The 19,124-nt window shown below is 31.6% G+C and overlaps 1 protein-coding gene across 1 annotated transcript; it reads left to right on the forward strand.

Moving 5' to 3' along the window:
- Positions 1-14,263: 14,263 nt before the first annotated feature.
- LOC133290700 (chitinase-like protein 2) lies at positions 14,264-16,526 on the forward strand. The gene is made up of 3 exons (XM_061488828.1): positions 14,264-15,214; positions 15,511-15,670; positions 15,890-16,526. The coding sequence occupies exons 1-3, from the start codon at positions 14,839-14,841 to the stop codon at positions 16,308-16,310; spliced, it is 957 nt and encodes a 318-aa protein (XP_061344812.1). The 5' UTR covers positions 14,264-14,838; the 3' UTR covers positions 16,311-16,526.
- Positions 16,527-19,124: the final 2,598 nt, after the last annotated feature.

The following is a 19,124-nucleotide window of genomic DNA, read 5'->3' on the forward strand; positions in this document are numbered from 1 at the left end:
CTAAAAAGTTATTTTATGTGCCTCTTAATTCCTTGCTATGTTTTGTATGCCATATGTCATGTTTTGTTGGAATAAGAGTATACTTTCTGGTCTTTTTCGCATCTGATATTCAATATCCGAATATATTAAAATGAATATCCGGATATCATGAACCAAATATCCGGATATTCAATATTCGGATATCGTGAACCAAATATCCGAATACTTGTCGCACTGGAGGTTTTTCAGTCAGTGACCGTTCGCTTTTTTTCTTTCCCCCTTTCATTTCTGTATCGCCGTCTCCTTTCTTTCCCTGCCTCAGCCCTCTCTGCCCAAACCATATCTCCCATCCTCTCTGCGGCTCTCTCTCAAAGAACCATTCGCAAGCTCCTTCCATCTTCTCCTTGCATCATCATCCAAGCTTCTCTCTGTGCGCGTGCTGTTTCCAATCGTTCGTCTGAATGAGGTTTTGGTTTCCCCATCTTTTCCATCGTTTATTTTGTTCTCTTTGCAGTCTGTGCTGTTTCTTTCATTCAAATTCTGTGCTTCTCATTTGGAAAAGAGAGTTTATATATATTATTATTTATTCTGTTCTCTCTCGGCCTAATTCGGGTTGTTTCTTGCTTCATCCCAGCCATGGCTAACCGTGAGCGCCGCTCCAAGACGAGAAATGACACCAATGCCTCTTCATCTGCCCCCGCTGCTGTCGATACTGATCGTTCTGGCTTCGGGTATCTCTTCGATGGCAATGCCGAAGAGATACATACATTTATTGAGCTCTTCTCTACTCGACCCATTTTGGAGCCGAAGTACCTGGACGTCAAATTTTTCACTGCTCAGGGCTTTGATATCTGTCAGATTCTTGACGCCATCAACCTACGCGAGTTTGCTGCGCTTCGATGCTCTTACTAGGAGGTGCTTGTTAGAGCTTTCTACAAGAACCTCGACTACTCTCATGGCACGCTGCGGTCTCACGTCAAGGGAGTTGACATTGTCGTCTCCCCAGATGATTGGGAAGCGCTTATTGGTTATACTTATCAGTGGGATGATGAAGAAGTGGTGACTATTGCTGAACCAATCACTTTTGATGGCATTCACTTTTCAGACGTTCAGTCTTACGATCGTGCAGCTTTCGTGATCTCTGTTCTTCGCCCTAGGACTGCACAGACCAATCTGGTCCGAATAGGCGCCAAGAAGCTGACCATCTCCGCCCGCATTCTCTTGTATGTGCTTTCACACATCATTCTCCCCAGACATTCTAATCATGCCATTGTTTAGGAGAATGATCTATTTGCTATGTGGGCTATCGGTAATCAGCTCCCCATAGACTGGCGCCACACCATCTGCTCTCAGATGCGAGAGGCTTCCCATGGCTCCACTACTCACTTGCCATACCCTATGCTTATTCAGCGCATCGTGGAAATGAAGGGTGTACCAATGGATGGAGAAGCGAAGAAGAAGCTGATGACGGGTCACCACTGCTTCGGAGAGAAGTTACTTATAAAGGCACACATCATCCAATCCCATGGCCGGTGGCAATGGGATGATGAAGCCTCTGCTGATGATATGGAGGAGGACTTGCCCACTCCGCATGCTGCTGATAGGCCAGTCGATCCACCTTCTACTGTTGCGACTCGCCTTCCTCCACTGCCTCCTCCACACACCGCGTCTCGAGGCTACACTTCTCACGACATCATGCTTTACCTTCAGTAGCAAGAGGCTGCTCATATTGCTTTCCGTGAGGACTGGTACCATTTCCGTACGGATGTCTCTTCTCGTCTCACTCGCATCGAGACCTCCCTTTGCCTTCACTCTCCTGACAGTGATACTAGTGGCTCTCGTGATGATCCTGCTGAGGGAGATGAGGATGATGAGGCCACTGCTTCAGATGCGGACACTTCCAGTGCTGACGACGACTCTTAGTCTAGGATTGCTTATTTCTCTTTTGTTTCCTAGCTAGACTATGATTTTTTTTAGACGCTTGTACTCCTTTTGACTGCTGTTATGTTTTGAGTACAAAGCTTATCTACTTGATGTATGTACCGCTTTTTGCTTAATGATATGCATCGTATTTTCTTTGACATTTCATTACACTATCTTCTTACTTGCATACTCGTCTCACTATTGGATTGTTTCTTTTTGATATTGCCAAAGGGGGAGAAAGATCTACTAAATTGCGAAATAATTCAATTAGTCAAATTGCAAGGTAAATAGGGGGAGACATTGAAAATTAATAATTGAAATAACCTATACCATAAACTAAGGGGGAGTACTATATTTCAATTGAATGAATTTATGCAACACTAACTCTTCTTCTCAATTTAAAGTTTGTCATCATCAAAAAGGGGGAGATTGATGAATCAAAGTGATGATGTGGATACAATGTACACTTGATAATTCCACGTCAACATAGTTTTGATGACAACAAAGAGGAATGATTCAAAGTCAAAGCAATATCCAAAAAGCAAACGTGAAAGCATGCACCAAGTCTCAAGCATCAATCCAAGTCTAAAATCTCAAATGGTATATTTATTTAGGACTTAGGAAAAATGTGTAAAGATGTATAGATACAAAGCATTGCATGAGCTCAAGGTCATTCATCACTCATATATTTCAAAAACATGCATCCTTAAAAGAAAAGTCAAGACAAATGATCTCATATGTACAATATTGGTTTGGAAGAAGCACCTATGTGATACAAAGTTTTCTAGATAATCTCCATAACCAATAACAATGCATTACAAGTCATAAAGATCATTTGGAAAGAGTAGAAACTCAGAAATTGTACAAAAAAGGTTGCTGCTATGAAATATCCGGATATTCTACTTTGAATATCCGGATATCCAATATCTGGATATAGAATACAGAGTATCCGGATATCCAATATCCGGATATGGAATCCAGAATATCCGGATATCCAATATCCGGATATGTGCCCGATAAATATCCGGATATGTACGGACTGCAACGGCTACAAATGGCTAGTTTTCATAGGAGGTGTCATTATAAATACCCACATCAGTTGGGATGAACAGTACACGACCCTATAGCATTTATTGAAGCTTTATTACTCTTGCTAGCCTTTTATTGCTCATTAATTACTCACTTTGATCATTGCATGCACTTGAGCTCATCTTTCCTTTGAAGTTATACATCTCTTAGCTCTTCAATTTGTTCAATCTGTACTTTGAGAGTACTTAGCCACTTCTAATCACCTCAATCTTACTTCTTGATTTGAGAGGGAAGTGAACCCTATACTTAAGAGGTTACCAAATTCCTAAGTAAATTTGGAGTGAAAAATTGTGAGGCATCAAGAGCCCGAAGTCTTGAAAGGTTGTAGAGGTTTGTCAAGCACCCTCAAGCTTGATAGTTAGTGAAAAGAATTGATCGAGCGAGTTCAGTCTGGACGTAGGTCACGGTGGTAGTGACCGAACCAGGATATATCTAGTTTGCAATTTCTCTAACCTTTACCTCTTTACTTTATTATTGAAATTGCATCTTTAGATTGTCTTTATCTATTCACTTGCTTACTTTGTTAATCTCTACACTTGATCTCACACTTAGATTTTTCCTCATTAAATCACTTTATTGAAGAAATAGTCTTTAAAATATCAAAGGAGGCACTTTGCGAAAAGATTTTGTAAAACTCAATTCACCTCCCTCTTGAGTATTGAAGCTACTTGTGCAACAATATGCACATGTTCAGATACATATGAAAATCGCAATGTATATAATAGCTTATTCCCAAACTAATGTAAGTTTTGATATCATAAGTATAGTTTATAAATAATTTTAAAAAAATTAATGAAAATTTCAACATAACTATTTTGAGAATAAACACATGCAATGAAATGTTCAATATTAATTTATATTAACATGCAATAATCATAAAAAGCTTTTGAAATAAATTGAAATGATTTATCTAAATGAGCAGTCTTAATATGATGATCACTAAAGATATAACGTTACTCCAAAGATTTAGGTTAATGTGTTCTCTATATTTATTCAACTATATTTTTAGTTAGTGATATCTTATATTCAATTTGCATTGAGAACATTTGACACATGAACATTTCTTATAATAAAGAATCCCCTAGTTCTTAAATAGATATCCATATATATGAATTATTAATATCGACATAAAATAGTCTACCCAATCACATGTAGAGTAATAAAATTGTTTGGGCTTGTAAATTATTTTAGTTTCCATCAACATAACAAACTTTTGGCATACCCAAGACAATAACTTTATTAAATTTTTAATTTGATATATATCTATTTCAAACAATAAAATTTTCAACTTAGTAGTAAATAAGATATTAATATTGTGATTGAGATTTATTTGTCTAAATAACTAGCTGTTCATGCATAAAAAAAAAACTAGCTTTTCTATAACCTTTAAACAAGTTTGTACTGTCATATATCCTAATTTGTCTTTAATTTCTATATATGATAATATACATATTATCTTGAATTAATAAATAAAAATATCCTAAAAATCATATCATATATAATGGACTGAAAATCTCACAAACTAATTAAGAAATGTTAAATACACATAAATCAAATACATATGAAATGTAAGTTTAAATTGCTGACTTTTTTCCTTTCACCAATCAAATATTTCTTTCTATCAAAATGTTCAAAGAAAGAAAATATAAGCAAGTGCATCATATTAATAAGGCCAAGGTTAAATAAAATTTCCATAACCAATACTTTAATCTACAATAAGTACATGGAGAGTATCCTTTTCTACTACTAGAATGATAATGTATATAAAAATTGTTGCTTCATTCATTACACTTTGATGACTTAATCTTTCTTGCTAAAGGGTAAAGAATTTTGTATAAACTAACTTTTGGTTAGTAACAAATACTAGTTTCTATCAAATTTATATTTTTATAGTACAATCTAGAAGAGAAAATCCTGAATTTTTTATGGCAAGGTCCAAAAGATTTAATGTGGGTTATTTAATATTATTATCATTCATGACTTCAATGAGATAACCATTACAATATATATCTTTAAAATTTAGCAGATTCCTCATGGATATACCAGAGTATAAGGCATTGATTATTAATAATTTTATTCCTTTAGATAATAAAATACAAGCTCTTATAGAGTTTTCAATCAAGTTTATAATGCCAAAAAATAAAAATGACACTTGTCTTAGTCATATCTAAGGTCATTTGTTTGTAACCATAATCTTTTTAGTGTCTAAAATTATAATTCAAAATATTCGCTTCAATGAATATAGTTAAACCCATTGGTTCATAATTGAAATATGTCCATTTAAAACATTCACTTTATGGTTTATGGTTTTTCATCAAAAACTTATTTTTTTGTCTTCAATTACAAAAATGTATAAATTTGATTCATAAATTTTTTTCGAACAAATTTTCTCGATATGGTTACTACTGGAATATATTCAAGAGACAAAAGAATAGAGTGTTTTTTTCTCTAAATATCATTATTTTAAATTATTCAAAAGATCAATTAAATATTTTCAATCATGGTATAAATCTCTAGTTCTTTAGGAACTATGACACAACTATAAATAATGACCAATGATATCAATTTATTTTGTGCAATCCTACAAGGATGCCTAAAATGTATTTTCTTTAAGAATTTATAAAAAATTACAAATTCAAGATAGACAATGAATGTTAATCAACAATTTTTTATAACAAAATCTCCATGAAGAAAATACAAAACACAATTATATTGAAAATAACATGAAGAAAAAAAAATTGAGCCTTGAATCATATTAATCCAAAAGGAGAGGACAATAATACATTACTTTTTCAGTATAATCTCAAACTTGATTACCCCATCACTCCGTTGCTAGATGCTTTTGCCTGAAGATCAACATGAAGAATTTCGCTATACTATTAGGGCATATTTGGTGCACAGTATAGGATAAGCCTTGATAGTATAAGACTTGAGGGTCTGTTTGGTGTGACGTGTAAGACATGATAGTATAAGCTTATACTATACGTTATGACATTTTTAGTTGTTTGGTGTGACCATCGTATAGTATAAGCTTATACAGCATAATCCCTTAATACATAAAAACGATGTATAACTTAATCTGGCCTAAGGGTGAGGGATAAAACCTGATAAGAGATTGATGTATTAAGATCGTTGACCAATGTAATTCTCAAAAAATAATATATTATTTTAATATTAATCTATTAAAATAAAAATTTATTTTTCAATATATTAATTTTTAAAATATTGAATATTTTTATTTTTATAAAAATTAATTTATATTTTGGACACACTGATCAATAAATTTTTATAAAAATTAATATCATATGACATTTTTTGAAGAATTATATAAATTCTTTATTAAAGGATATTTTTATTAAAAATATTTATTTCTATCATATATAGTATTATACAGTGCATTACCAAATACTAGATAATATTATCTTATACAATATATTATTTTATACAATACCGTGCCAAATGCTTGATAGTATTAAAATTCAATCAGGTCTTATACAATCAGGCCTTATACTATCAGGTCTTATACTATCAGGCCTTATCATATACTATGCACCAAACATGCCCTGATAGTATAAGGGCCGATTGTATTAGACTTGATTAAATTGTAATACTATCCATCATTTGACATGATATTGTATAAGATAATATCATCTAGTAATTGGTAATGCACTGTATAATACTATATATAATAAAAATAAATATTTTTAACAAATTAAAAATACCCTTTAATAAAAATTTATATAATTCTTCTAAATATATTATATGATATTAATTTTTATAAAATCTATTGATAAGTGTGTCCAAAAAATATATTAATTTTTATAAAGATAAAAATTTCCAATATTTTAAAAATTAATTTTTATTTTAATATATTAATATTGAAATAATATATTAATTCTTGAAAATTGCATTGGTCAAGAATTTTAATACATCAACCCCTTATTAGGCTTAATCCCACCCCTTAGGCCTGATTAAGTTATACATCATTTTGATATATTAAGGAGTTCTGTTGTATAAGTTTATTCTATATAATGGTCACACCAAATAACAAAAAATGTCAGTATGTATAATATAAACTTATACTATCAAGTCTTATACATCGCACCAAACAAGCCCTTAGAGACTTGATTGTGCTAATAACATGTTATGAGATAAGAAAATAAAATATAGAAAAAGAGATGAAAACAATTAAATATGAAACTCTATTTCTTCATGAACTAGCAATAACTTATGTTTCTTTTTCATTTCTTCGTAAGAAAAATATGTCTTATATAAGACTTCAAACATAAAGGGGAAGAAAGGTTATAATACACCATTATATATAATGGTGTAATGTAACACACCATTATATATAAGGGTTCGCTTTTTCTGCAGTAAGCCCAATACGACATTTTTTTGGGACGGAAATCATGGTATTTTGTAATTTTAATTTATTTCAGGGTTATAATAATCTTTATATTTATAATTTTTTAAAATTTCAATACCAAAACGACATCGTTTTGGGAATAATTGCAGATAATTTATCTGCATTAACTGCAGAAATATTTTTCCCTATATATAATGGTTACACTTTTTATTTCTATTTTTGAGTTTTCTCAACCGGTTCATCATTCGGACTAGTCCGGTTCGAGCACTATCGAATTCAAAATGCCGGTGGCACTCCCAAGACTATTTTTTCAATTCTCAGGGCTCGAACTTTAATTGGACACACCAAACACCATAACTAATTTTACACTTAATAGTCATCCACTACATGTCAAATATCATGTTTTATAACAATACTTTATCTTTTTAATATTTGTACTAATTATTAACTTACTAGTATTTATTTTATAATTATTTATTATTAGTTATTAACACTTATATATTATGATAAAATTATTCTTACGAATTTTCATTTGAAAACTAAGTTAGTGTTTTAACATAAAATTTAAAAATATTATGAGGAAGATATAATTCATTCATTTACTTATTTTACTCTTATAAAGAGTATTATTAAAACTAGTCCAAGTCCAATCAATTGAACCGCTCCACTAATTGGTTGGTCCACCGAGTTTAAGTAGGGGTGCAAAAGGATCAAGCGGCTTGAAAGGGGCTTACATCTTGGTCTGCTTTTGGCTGGCTTGGCTTGACTCATTTTAAAAATAGTACATGCTTAAGCTCAGTATAAGACATATTTAGAAATTAAGTCACAAACCTATTTTAGCAGGCTTGGCTAAGCCGCCAGGTTCGATCCTATTTTTAATAAATACTATTTTTTTTTTAGTAAAATAATATCTTATCATTTTTTAATAATATAATATCTTGTTATTTATTAATAAAATAATATCTTGTTATTTTTTAATAAAATAATATCTTATAATTTTTTTATTTTCTATTTTTTTAACCTATATTTTATATTGTGCAATATGTCACTTTTGAACAGTGTTTAAAAACTTGACCTAGCCATCGACTCGACCGAGGTCAGGGGTCACGGGTTCAACCGCGGGGTCACAATATCGCTTCGTTGACTCGGTTTTATATATTAAAAAATATAAATATATATCCTATATGAAAAATCATCGAAGATTCAAAATATATTTTACATAATTCAACCAAATACATCCATAAGTCCATATTACACAAGCTAATCAAAGTATCAAACTATCAAAGTATAAAACACATATTCCAATGGAGTTAATAAAAAGTTATATCATCAAATTCTGGCCCTCCTTGTCCTTCTCCACCATTATCGTCCAAACCTTGAGGAACATTCATTGCTTTCATTTTGGGCTACAATGGCTATATGAGGTTCATCATCCTCATCTTAATTCATCCCATCTACAATAACACATTATATGTAAGTTAGTAAATAATATAAAGTGATCAAATCATCAAATTAAATAATAGAATTATAATAATAAAGAAACATACCAATATTATCTACAATTGGTTCAATGATTTTATTCCTCAAAGATCTTGCCTCTTTAATGACAGTTTCTCACATAGAGAACAAAATAATAGCCTATGAAGAAATATACGAAGCCCTTCAAAAAATTCGCTGCTTCTTAAAATACTGGAATGAATTTCTTTGTATTATTTGAAGTCATAAACAACAACAATTGAAAATTGAAGTCACGCATAAAATTATGCAAGAGCATGTGAAAGGAGATTCCTTACCCAAAAGAGGCGCCGACGTGACAAATCAACAGTGGAGAGAGAAGAATCAGCACGACGGTGGAAAGGGAGAGAGAAGACCGAAGAGAATAGGAAGAACCATCACCATAACAGAGGAGAGGCGGAGGAGATCCAGGGAACTGGGTCTGGGAGAAAAGATCGAAAGAGAAGAAGAATGATGATTCATATTTCATATCTAGTTCAAGATTTAGGCAGCAACAAAATTTTTTTACACACCAAACGATGTGATTTCGTGTGTAAGTTTTTATTTTATTTTAAAAATGCAGTGACTTCCTCTGACCTGGGAGTCACCTAGACCTGCCGGGTTTCGGGGGTTAGAGAGGTCAACGTGCACACAAAGTCTAACTGCTGACCTCAACCCTCAGAGAGAAGGGGTCAATGACCCGGCAGGGTCGATCTTTGGGTAGGGCGAGATTTAAAAATACTACTTTTGAATGCTTGGCAGGCTTGATAGGCCATACCAAGCATTGTATTTTATAAAAATAAGTTAGACCAAACTTATAATAATTTGGCTTCTATCAGACTAACAAGCCAAGTCAGGCTTGAAATAATTTACTTAAGCGTAGCCCATTTAGGCTAAAGCCTGACTTAGCGTGACTCATTCAACCCCTAGGCTCAACTAATGCTTACACGGTATCGATTTTCTGATTGAATCGATTATTGAAAATTGTGACAAAATATTCCACCAGAATCGAAATCCTAGAATTTAAACCTAACACCTAAGTTTTAGGGAGTGAAATGTTAACCATTAAGTCACATTACTTTGGTTGTTATATTACTTCTATTTATATATTTTGTATATATCTTTATAAGCATTTTAACTTATGACCCACTGATTTAATATCGTAATCAATTGATCCAATACCTCGACCGAGACGATGATTGATATGATTTAATAACATTTCTTATAAATAAGACATATGATATATACTTGTTGTTAAAAAAATATACTTTCTATCTTTTTGTTTTAATTGAGTCTTGTGTTTAAATTTTTTTGAAAAAAAGGAGTGAAGCATAATGTTTAATGAAGTTCAAAGTCTGTTATTATTTTGACAAATCTTAAGATATTGGAATATAATTTATTTAATTTATATATATATATAGGGCTCGCTTTTTCTGCAGTTACTGCAGATAAATTATCTGCAATAAGTCTAATACAACGTCATTTTGGGGCGGAAATCATGATGTTTTTGTAATTTAAATTTGTTTCAGGGTTATTATAGTCTTTATAATTATAATTATTTAATTTTTCAATCCCAAAACGATATTGTTTTGGAAATAAATGCAGATAATTTATCTGCAGTAACTGCAGAAATATTATTCTGATATATATATATAAATATATATATAAGGTCAGGATCATTTTACACCAGTGTAACTTACACTCTCAATCTTGTCCACTGATTCCACTTATATCTAGGGGTTCAAATTTTTTAGTAATGTGAACCATTTGATACAAGTGGATCAATGATCAAGATTGAGTCTCTTACACTGGTGTAAGAATATCCTGCCCCATATATATATAGGGGTAGGATCCTTTGACACCGATGTCAAAGTTGAAGTTTGACACCGGTGTCAAATTTGAAGTTTGACACCTCATCTAAGAGTCGTTAGATCAAAAAAGATCAACGACTCTGATTTGTAAGCATGCAATATCATTGATCTAACAACTCTTAGATGAGGTGTCAAACTACAAATTTGACACCGGTGTCAAAGGATCCTACCCCATATATATATATATATATATATATATATATATATATATATATAGGGTTTAGCGGATGTACAGTGACTGCACCTAAGGATTGGTGCAGTTATATAAAACTATGTTGTTTTATAGTGTGAAAGCATTAAATATGGAGAATCATAACCATACAAAAGTGAAAATAAATATAAAGCATTAAATATCGGAAATTATAACCATACAAAAGTGAAAATAAATATAATATTTCTATTTTCTACAATTAATTTTGAACGCGAACTTTCTTTATCCCACCCAAAACGACGTAGTTTTTAGGTAACTGCACCAATGCTTATATACAGTCACATTACAAATCATTTTGCCATATATATATATATATATATATATATATATATATATATATATATATATATATTTCTAAAATGAATTTAATATATGTTCCTCCAATCTCTATTGTAGTTTTAAAATTTTCTTAAATTTTGCTAGTTTTTTACATTTTAAATTAATTTGAAATAATCATAATTTACTCAGTTTACAAAATCATTATAATTTTTTTATTAAATTAATAATTTGTTTCATCTTATATGAAAATTGCAAAAATATACATTATCTTAAACAAAACAATATCCAGGGCCTAGATGTTATTTTTTTAAGATAAAAACTATTTTAAAGTTAAAGTAAAAAAAAATTTAAAAATAAAGCTACAAGTTATTTGATAACTATATAAATTTTTTATCTTAAAAGTTACTTAAGTTAAAAGCTATTTATTTTATTTATGGATAAAAAGTTATTTATTTAAAAAAACACATATTTTTTAAAAAAACTAATAAAACTTAAAAAAACTCTTCTAAGAGTTTTTGACTTTTTTTTTTATTACAAGAACTTTTATCAAACTTGATTAGAGTCCGTTTGGATGAGCTTTTTTTTCTTCAAAAACTATTTTTTTTAAGAAAAAAAAGCACTTCTCGAAAAAAATCTATTTGGATGCGTGCTTTTAAAAAAAGCAGAAGTCATAAAAAAAGTCAAAAACCTATTTTTTTCGGAAGCTAAAATTTTTAGCTTTTAAGAAAAGCAGAAGTCAAAAGTCAAATGTTTTTTTCAAAAATCAAATATATTTTTAAAAATCTAAATAGCTTTAACTTTTATAGAAAGTACTTTTAAAATAAAAAAGTGATAAAAAGAACTTTTATAAAAAGCCAATACAAACGAAGTCTTAATCTAGTTTCTATTTGTAAGAAAAAGAGAAAGTAAAAAAATTCAAACAGACAGTGAGGATCATATACCGTATTAATAAAATATTAATTTATAGTTTGTAAACGTATATCCAGACCTTAGTACAAAATTTAAGAGTTCTGTCAAAATCAAAGTGTAAGATCAATTCAGATTACACTTTCCGAAATTGCTGAAATTAGTTCTCTGGTGCCGACCACTTGGTCCCTCTCCCTCTTGGAATTCTCTCCTTCAGTGGGAAAAGCAGTTAAGTTCAAATACAACTCAACAGTGTCCTTTTTTTTCTTTTTGTAGGAAGGGAATGAATCATTTCAAGTCCCATGATTTCATGTGACGCAAAAGATCTGTTTGTCATGAGTTATACATATATTATTATATTATTACAATTTAATATTGCCGTGGGTTTTGCTGCTTTTGCAGTTCATCCAGAGAAAGTTGGAATCCATGTGGTCTGTATCAAGGTGAGATGAGATTGATTCAAGTTTTGAAGTTCTTTTATGTCTTCGTTCTTCTATGTGTTTTAGTTTTCATTTATAGATATGTTTTTTTTTTTTCATGTTAATTGAGAAAAAATATATCTCTTATACGCTTATCAAAATATATACTTTGAGGCTTTTTTTTTTTTTTTTTTTTTTTTTTAAGAGGTGAGCTTCACATGTTTTATTTTTACAATATGAGAAAAAATATTTTATGTGATATAGGAGTCATTTTTCCCTTTATCTATTCTTTGACTTTTGACTTAGTTAAACTAATTTTTTCAATAAATCTATTGTTAAATTCTGTAATTAGTAATAAATAGGTTCGTTAATATTTAGTTGGTTAATCATTTTATGAATAAGTCTTTGAGGGCCAACATTTTTCTTTGGGTAACATACAGGGCCAAAGCCCCGAGGGCCAACATATTTTATTGATTGCATTTAAGGATCTCTATATCATCCATTCTTTCTACTTGAATTTGCAACTGATATGACACTAGTCAGTATACTAAACGTGATATTGATGAAGGTTCCCTACCAAGTTACTAAACGTGATATTGATGAATGTGCACCATATTTTATGGATTTTCAATATGAAAAAGAAAATTACACTAACGCCGTATGGTGCTAGCCTTGCAGAGGGTATTCTTATGTCTTTTGATCTTGTTATATAAGAACATATCAACTTTTTTGTCCATTTTTTTTTTTGCAAAATACATCATGATTACAAGCTCAATAAAAAAATAAGAGAAAAGAATTATAAATTTATTTCATACCAAACCACACCAGATCCACTGACGGAGCCATAGTAGTGGCTCCAGGTACCTTGGCACCAGTTGCCTTTCAACAAATTTTACTTATGCACAAAAAGTTTGGTTGGTTATGTGAATTTTACTCTTACCTTGATATTTTGGCACCAGCTCCCTGTCATTTCTGTCTTTCAACTTGGTTGGTTTTGTGAATTTTTTCTTTAATAAAAAAAAAAAAAAACCCAAACAGTAGACTTGGTCACTTAAGCTCAATGACCATGCGCTGATGTGTTTTTGTTAAAAAATAATGGAGTTGTTAGTTTTGTAACTTTAGTAATTTATTGCAGGGAATTAAAAAATATAAAATATTCTAAAAGTAAAAGTTAAATAAATAATGCAGAAAATTAAAAATTAAAATGAAACATGATGAAGAAGATGGTAGGCCCTGACATTCATTATCCTATATTAGTTTTCAGTCTACAATTTATTTATTGACAACTAGAATACATAAAATATTAATTAGAAATCGAATGAGAATAAAATAATATAGTATCACTGTTCCCACTTATATATATATATATATATATATATATATATATATATATATATAAAAGGGTAAACATTTCTACAGTCACTTTAGATAAGGTTGTCTACAGCTATCATTTATAATTATATTCTTCCGGAAGAACATAGTTATAACATTAAAGTTGTTTTTTTTTTCTTTTACCTTAGTTTATTTTTTTAGAACTTGTTTACTGAGAGACAGAAAAAAGTAACTTTAATGTTATAACTATGTTCTCCCAGGAGAACATAGTTATAAATTATAGCTGTAAATAACTTTATCTAAGGTGATTGTAGAAATAATTTTTTTCATATATATATATATATATATTTTGGCACTGTGTGATTTTTGTTGCTGGCTTCATCACTGACCGGATCAGGTTATATATATTCTTATTGTGAGAAGGGATCATTTGAGTGTAGTATTGTAATTATTGAAGGTTAATTTGTCATTAAAAATTGTGGAGTGACATGATCTATATTAAAATGAGATGTGCTTTACCATTTTAATCAAGCTTACTCCGAAAACATATGTTGTTTCTTTTTTTTTACGTTGTTTCTTGTTTATATTGTTTGTGGTAAACTAGAATTTTGGCCTGACGTAAGAGAACCGAAAATGCCAAAATCACACGCTTTGGGCGTGGGTGCAGTGCTTGCTCTTTCAGGGGCTCATATTAATTAGATAGAACTCCCCAACCTCAAAGTTTTACTTCCCTTGTACTCAAACATGAATGAGAATGGAAGCAAAAGCTCCACCTACTCCAACTCTGAAAATCTCTTCCTCCTAATAAGTTACAAATTCGCTTTCAATCCCTTTCACTTCACATTACAGACTCTCTAGAGGCATCTTTTTAAATGGTACAAATATTCTCCACCTTACTCTTAACCGGTGCAAAAGCAACAAACAGACCACATAACAGGACTCAAGGGGAAAGAAAAAAGAAAAAGAAAGATGAATCCAACATGGGTTTTTCTGTTGAGTATTGCAACAATGTTAGTGATTGGGAATGGAGAATCATCAGAAGTGAAGCTATTGGTGAAGACAGTGAAGGGCAAGAAGGTATGTGATAAAGGGTGGGAATGTAAAGGATGGTCTGCTTATTGCTGCAATGAGACTATTTCTGATTACTTTGAGACTTACCAATTTGAGAACCTCTTCTCAAAACGCAATGCACCAGTGGCACATGCTGTTGGATTCTGGGAGTACCGTTCTTTTATTACTGCTGCAGCACTCTACCAGCCTCTTGGATTTGGAACCACTGGTGGAAAAACCAGTGGGCAAAAGGAGGTTGCAGCTTTCCTTGGTCATGTGGGCAGCAAAACCTCTTGTAAGTAACAATTTAATTGCCATATATTATGATATCACAAATGATATGATCATGGCCTTATTCTTCTTAATTCTTATGTTTGCTTGCTTGCTTGTTGAGTTATGGCTCTCAGTTACATGATCTCAATATTCTAGCCATGTCTATTAATAAAAGGCCAAACTTGGTTTGTGTAAGGGGAAAATAATGGATTATATTATATCGGTTCCAAAAAAGAGAAAGTATTATTTACCTTCCTTATTTGTATAAAGATGATCAAATTGAATAGTATATAACAACTTCTCGAAATACTATTTCAGGTGGTTATGGGGTGGCTACAGGGGGACCTTTTGCCTGGGGCTTATGCTACAATAAGGAATTGAGTCCTGATAAATACTATTGTGATGACTACTACAAATTAACCTATCCATGCACTCCTGGTGCAGCATACTATGGTCGTGGAGCCCTGCCAATCTACTGGTATTCATTCATATTAATGGTTACAATTTTAATAATGAAATTTGTCATTTTAATTGCTGCAAGTTGATTTATGGATAAATGGTTAATATTTTTCATACAATATAGTCATGTTAAAACTTGACAATATCCATTTCCAAAATTATTAGACAAAAGAACATAATTGTTTAATAATCTATGATCAAAATCCTTGTGTTTTCTCTCTTGATGCCTTCATGACAGGAATTACAATTATGGGAAAACTGGGGAAGCCTTGAAGGTGGATCTGTTGAACCATCCAGAATACATAGAACAAAATGCAACACTGGCCTTCCAGGCAGCAATATGGAAGTGGATGACCCCACCTGAGAAGCACATACCTTCAGCCCATGATGTCTTTGTTGGTAACTGGAAACCAACCAAGAATGACACATTGTCCAAGAGGGTTCCTGGATTTGGTGCCACCATCAATGTGTTATATGGGGATCAAGTGTGTGGCCAAGGATCTGATAATGAGGCTATGAACAACATCGTTTCTCACTATCTCTATTACCTTGATCTCTTGGGCGTTGGCAGAGAAGAAGCAGGGCCTAATGAAGTGCTCTCTTGTGCTGAACAAGCTGCTTTTAAGCCCTCTGGCACACCATCTTCTGCAACAAATTGAGCTTTGCTTGGTTGTGATTCTTGGCCTGTCCATTCTTGAATCCTGGAAAATCTAATAAAGGAGGGAAAGTAGATAATTTCAACTACTTTTGCTTTCATATGAGAGTGAAATGAGCTTGGAGTGGACACTAATAGTTATTGTGTATAGATTGTTACACTGCTATATATATCTTGGCATTTGATGTTTTTCCATTCCTGTATAATTTGAATATATTTTTGGTACAATGTATAAATTGAATACTTGATCATTAAGGATTGTCTGAACAATTTTGTTGACATGTGTATGTTGTGCATTTCACTAATCAGAATGGTATAAAGTTTCACTCAAATAATCTTCATTTTCATTTATTACTGTAACACTTAACTGCGAGCGTGTCCATGTATTTTTTTGTCTAGAATGTGCTAGTGCCGAAAAGGTAAAAACTGCATACTTTGGGAAACAATCTATTGAAAATTTGAAATATGACGTCATCTCTTAAATAATTTTTTATAGTAATATTTACTCTTATTTTCTACTAATTTTTTAAATAAAGATTTCAATTACTTAAACGACTTGTCTAATGTCCCACGAATTGATTTGCACCCATTTACTTTTCGCTATCAGATCATTGGCTAAACGAGTTGTGCTAAAAGCCTTAAGGGGTGTTTGGTAGCGGCTTTTAGTTTCTTTCCCCAGGCAACTTGAAATGGATTTTGAATTTAACTATGTTTGGTAAGAGAGTTAACAACATTTAGGTAGCAGAATCCTTTGCCCATGCATCGCGTTTAGTTTGCAAAATTTCTTTAAAAACACTGATTCAGAAACCCATATTGATGGTGGTATTTTGGGTTTGGTGGGGAAAAAAAAAATTTGAACGCAAGGTTGCTGACCAAGTTGTCCCTGTTGTTCCAGAAACACTGTTCCTCTTTAACCTTCCAAAACGGTAACATAAGAGGAACGATACTCCTTCCACTGCAATTTCAGTATCTACAAATATGTTTCCCCAAAAAAATACTCATTTCCCACAGCATTGATATAAGCAAAACAAAATAAACAGGATTCAAACCAGAACACTCTCGTAATATCCAACCTTATTTTTATGAATTTGACTGAATCTTCACACCACTCGCTCACCTTGACGGAGCTATGGTGGCGAGTTTGAAACCAGACAAAGAGAAAGACGGAGATCTCTGAGTAACGGAACGTGAATGTTGGTAGATAACCCCAAATCTGATTGGCTCCCGATTATGTTTGGCTTCAGATTCATATATTTTACAATGTTATTTTCGTTCTTTTGAACACAATTTCTAATTAATATTTTATTTTCAACCAAACATATATTTTATAAAATTTATTTAATTTTCTCGGTAAAATTTTTTATAATCAAATAATTTCTTTTACATTTTTCTATCAAATTCACTTTCTAACTATTTTTTTAATAATTACATTTCTCTAGTATTTAAAAATTTTCTCCTCAACCAAACGCCACCTAAAACAATTGTATTTGAACAGTTATAATATAATAAGGGAATTACTTTTCTTATGTTACATAAAAAAAAATTTATCTTCTACACTCACATTTTTCAAATGGGTCTCATAAGATTTTTTTTCTTTTACTTTCAACTTTTTTTTCTCTCCTAACTATTGTTTGAGCATGAGATAATATTTCTCAGTCTTCTCTTATGCAACATAAGAAAAGTATTACCCATATAATAAACATACAAATTTTCTTTCATTAAGCATAATTTATATTTATAAATTTTTTGTTTATAAACTCTTACAAACTACATTATGTATTTTCGGAAATGCATTCTTAACCGAGTCTATTCTCGATCAGAGGCAGACCCAAACAATTTTATTTATGTCTGCACATTTAGGGATGGGGTTTGGAGACAATGCCGCTGATTTTTTTTTTTAAAGAAAATTTTAAATGTATTAAAAATAAAAGAATATAAACAAAAAAAGAAAAAGAAAACTTGAACTTACTACACAAATAAAGTACCTTTTGGGTCCTCAACAAAAATCACGGAACCTAATTTAATCTCTTAGAAAAAAATTGACTTGTGATCTCTCTAAATTTCAAAATAGATCCATGTTAATCTTTTTGAGAGATTAATGTAGGTCTTCTTTGAATTTCAGAAGAACCACGATTTCGATTAACCGGGTCTATTTTGGAATTTAGAGGGACCGAGAGTCGACTTTTTTTTTCCTAATAGATTAAATTGGGTCATGTAATTTTAATTTTTGTTAAGTACTCAATATATATATTCAAAAATTTATGTGTGCTCTTGCACACATTTGCACCAAAATAGGTCCGTCAATGTTCCCGATAATACATAGTTGAATTTGTAAGAATTTATAATTTTTTTTTATAAATATAATTGATATGCATTCAGCATATAGGGAAATCTAAGCCAAAAAGAGAAAGAATGTTGATTAATCTTAAGCAAAAAGGGCAAATATTACTGTTGATCTGTTAAAATCTCAATCAGAGATTATATATTGATTTTGTGTTGATTTCGTAGGAAAAACAGACAAACTGGAGCTAAAAAGGAAAATTGCTAAACTGAAGGCCCACGCTGAGAGCGTGGGTATGACGCTGAAAGCGTGAGAAGACATTTTCTGACAGAGGAATCCACGCTACTAGCGTGGGATTCACGCTAGTAGCGCCAGAGATCAAAAACAGGCAGAAGCTACCACGCTACTAGCGTGAAACTGACGCTAGTAGCGCCAGATTCTCAAGCAGCCCACGCTTGAAGCGTGGTAACCACGCTAGTTGCGTGGGGCTCCAAGATTCTGAAGAAAAACTCCCATGCTCACAGCGTGGGAACCACG

Source organism: Gastrolobium bilobum, unplaced genomic scaffold (genome assembly GCF_033153095.1).
Source record: "Gastrolobium bilobum isolate Gb01-03AN ecotype WA unplaced genomic scaffold, APGP_CSIRO_Gbil_v1 utg5903, whole genome shotgun sequence".
Lineage (NCBI taxonomy): Eukaryota > Viridiplantae > Streptophyta > Magnoliopsida > Fabales > Fabaceae > Gastrolobium > Gastrolobium bilobum.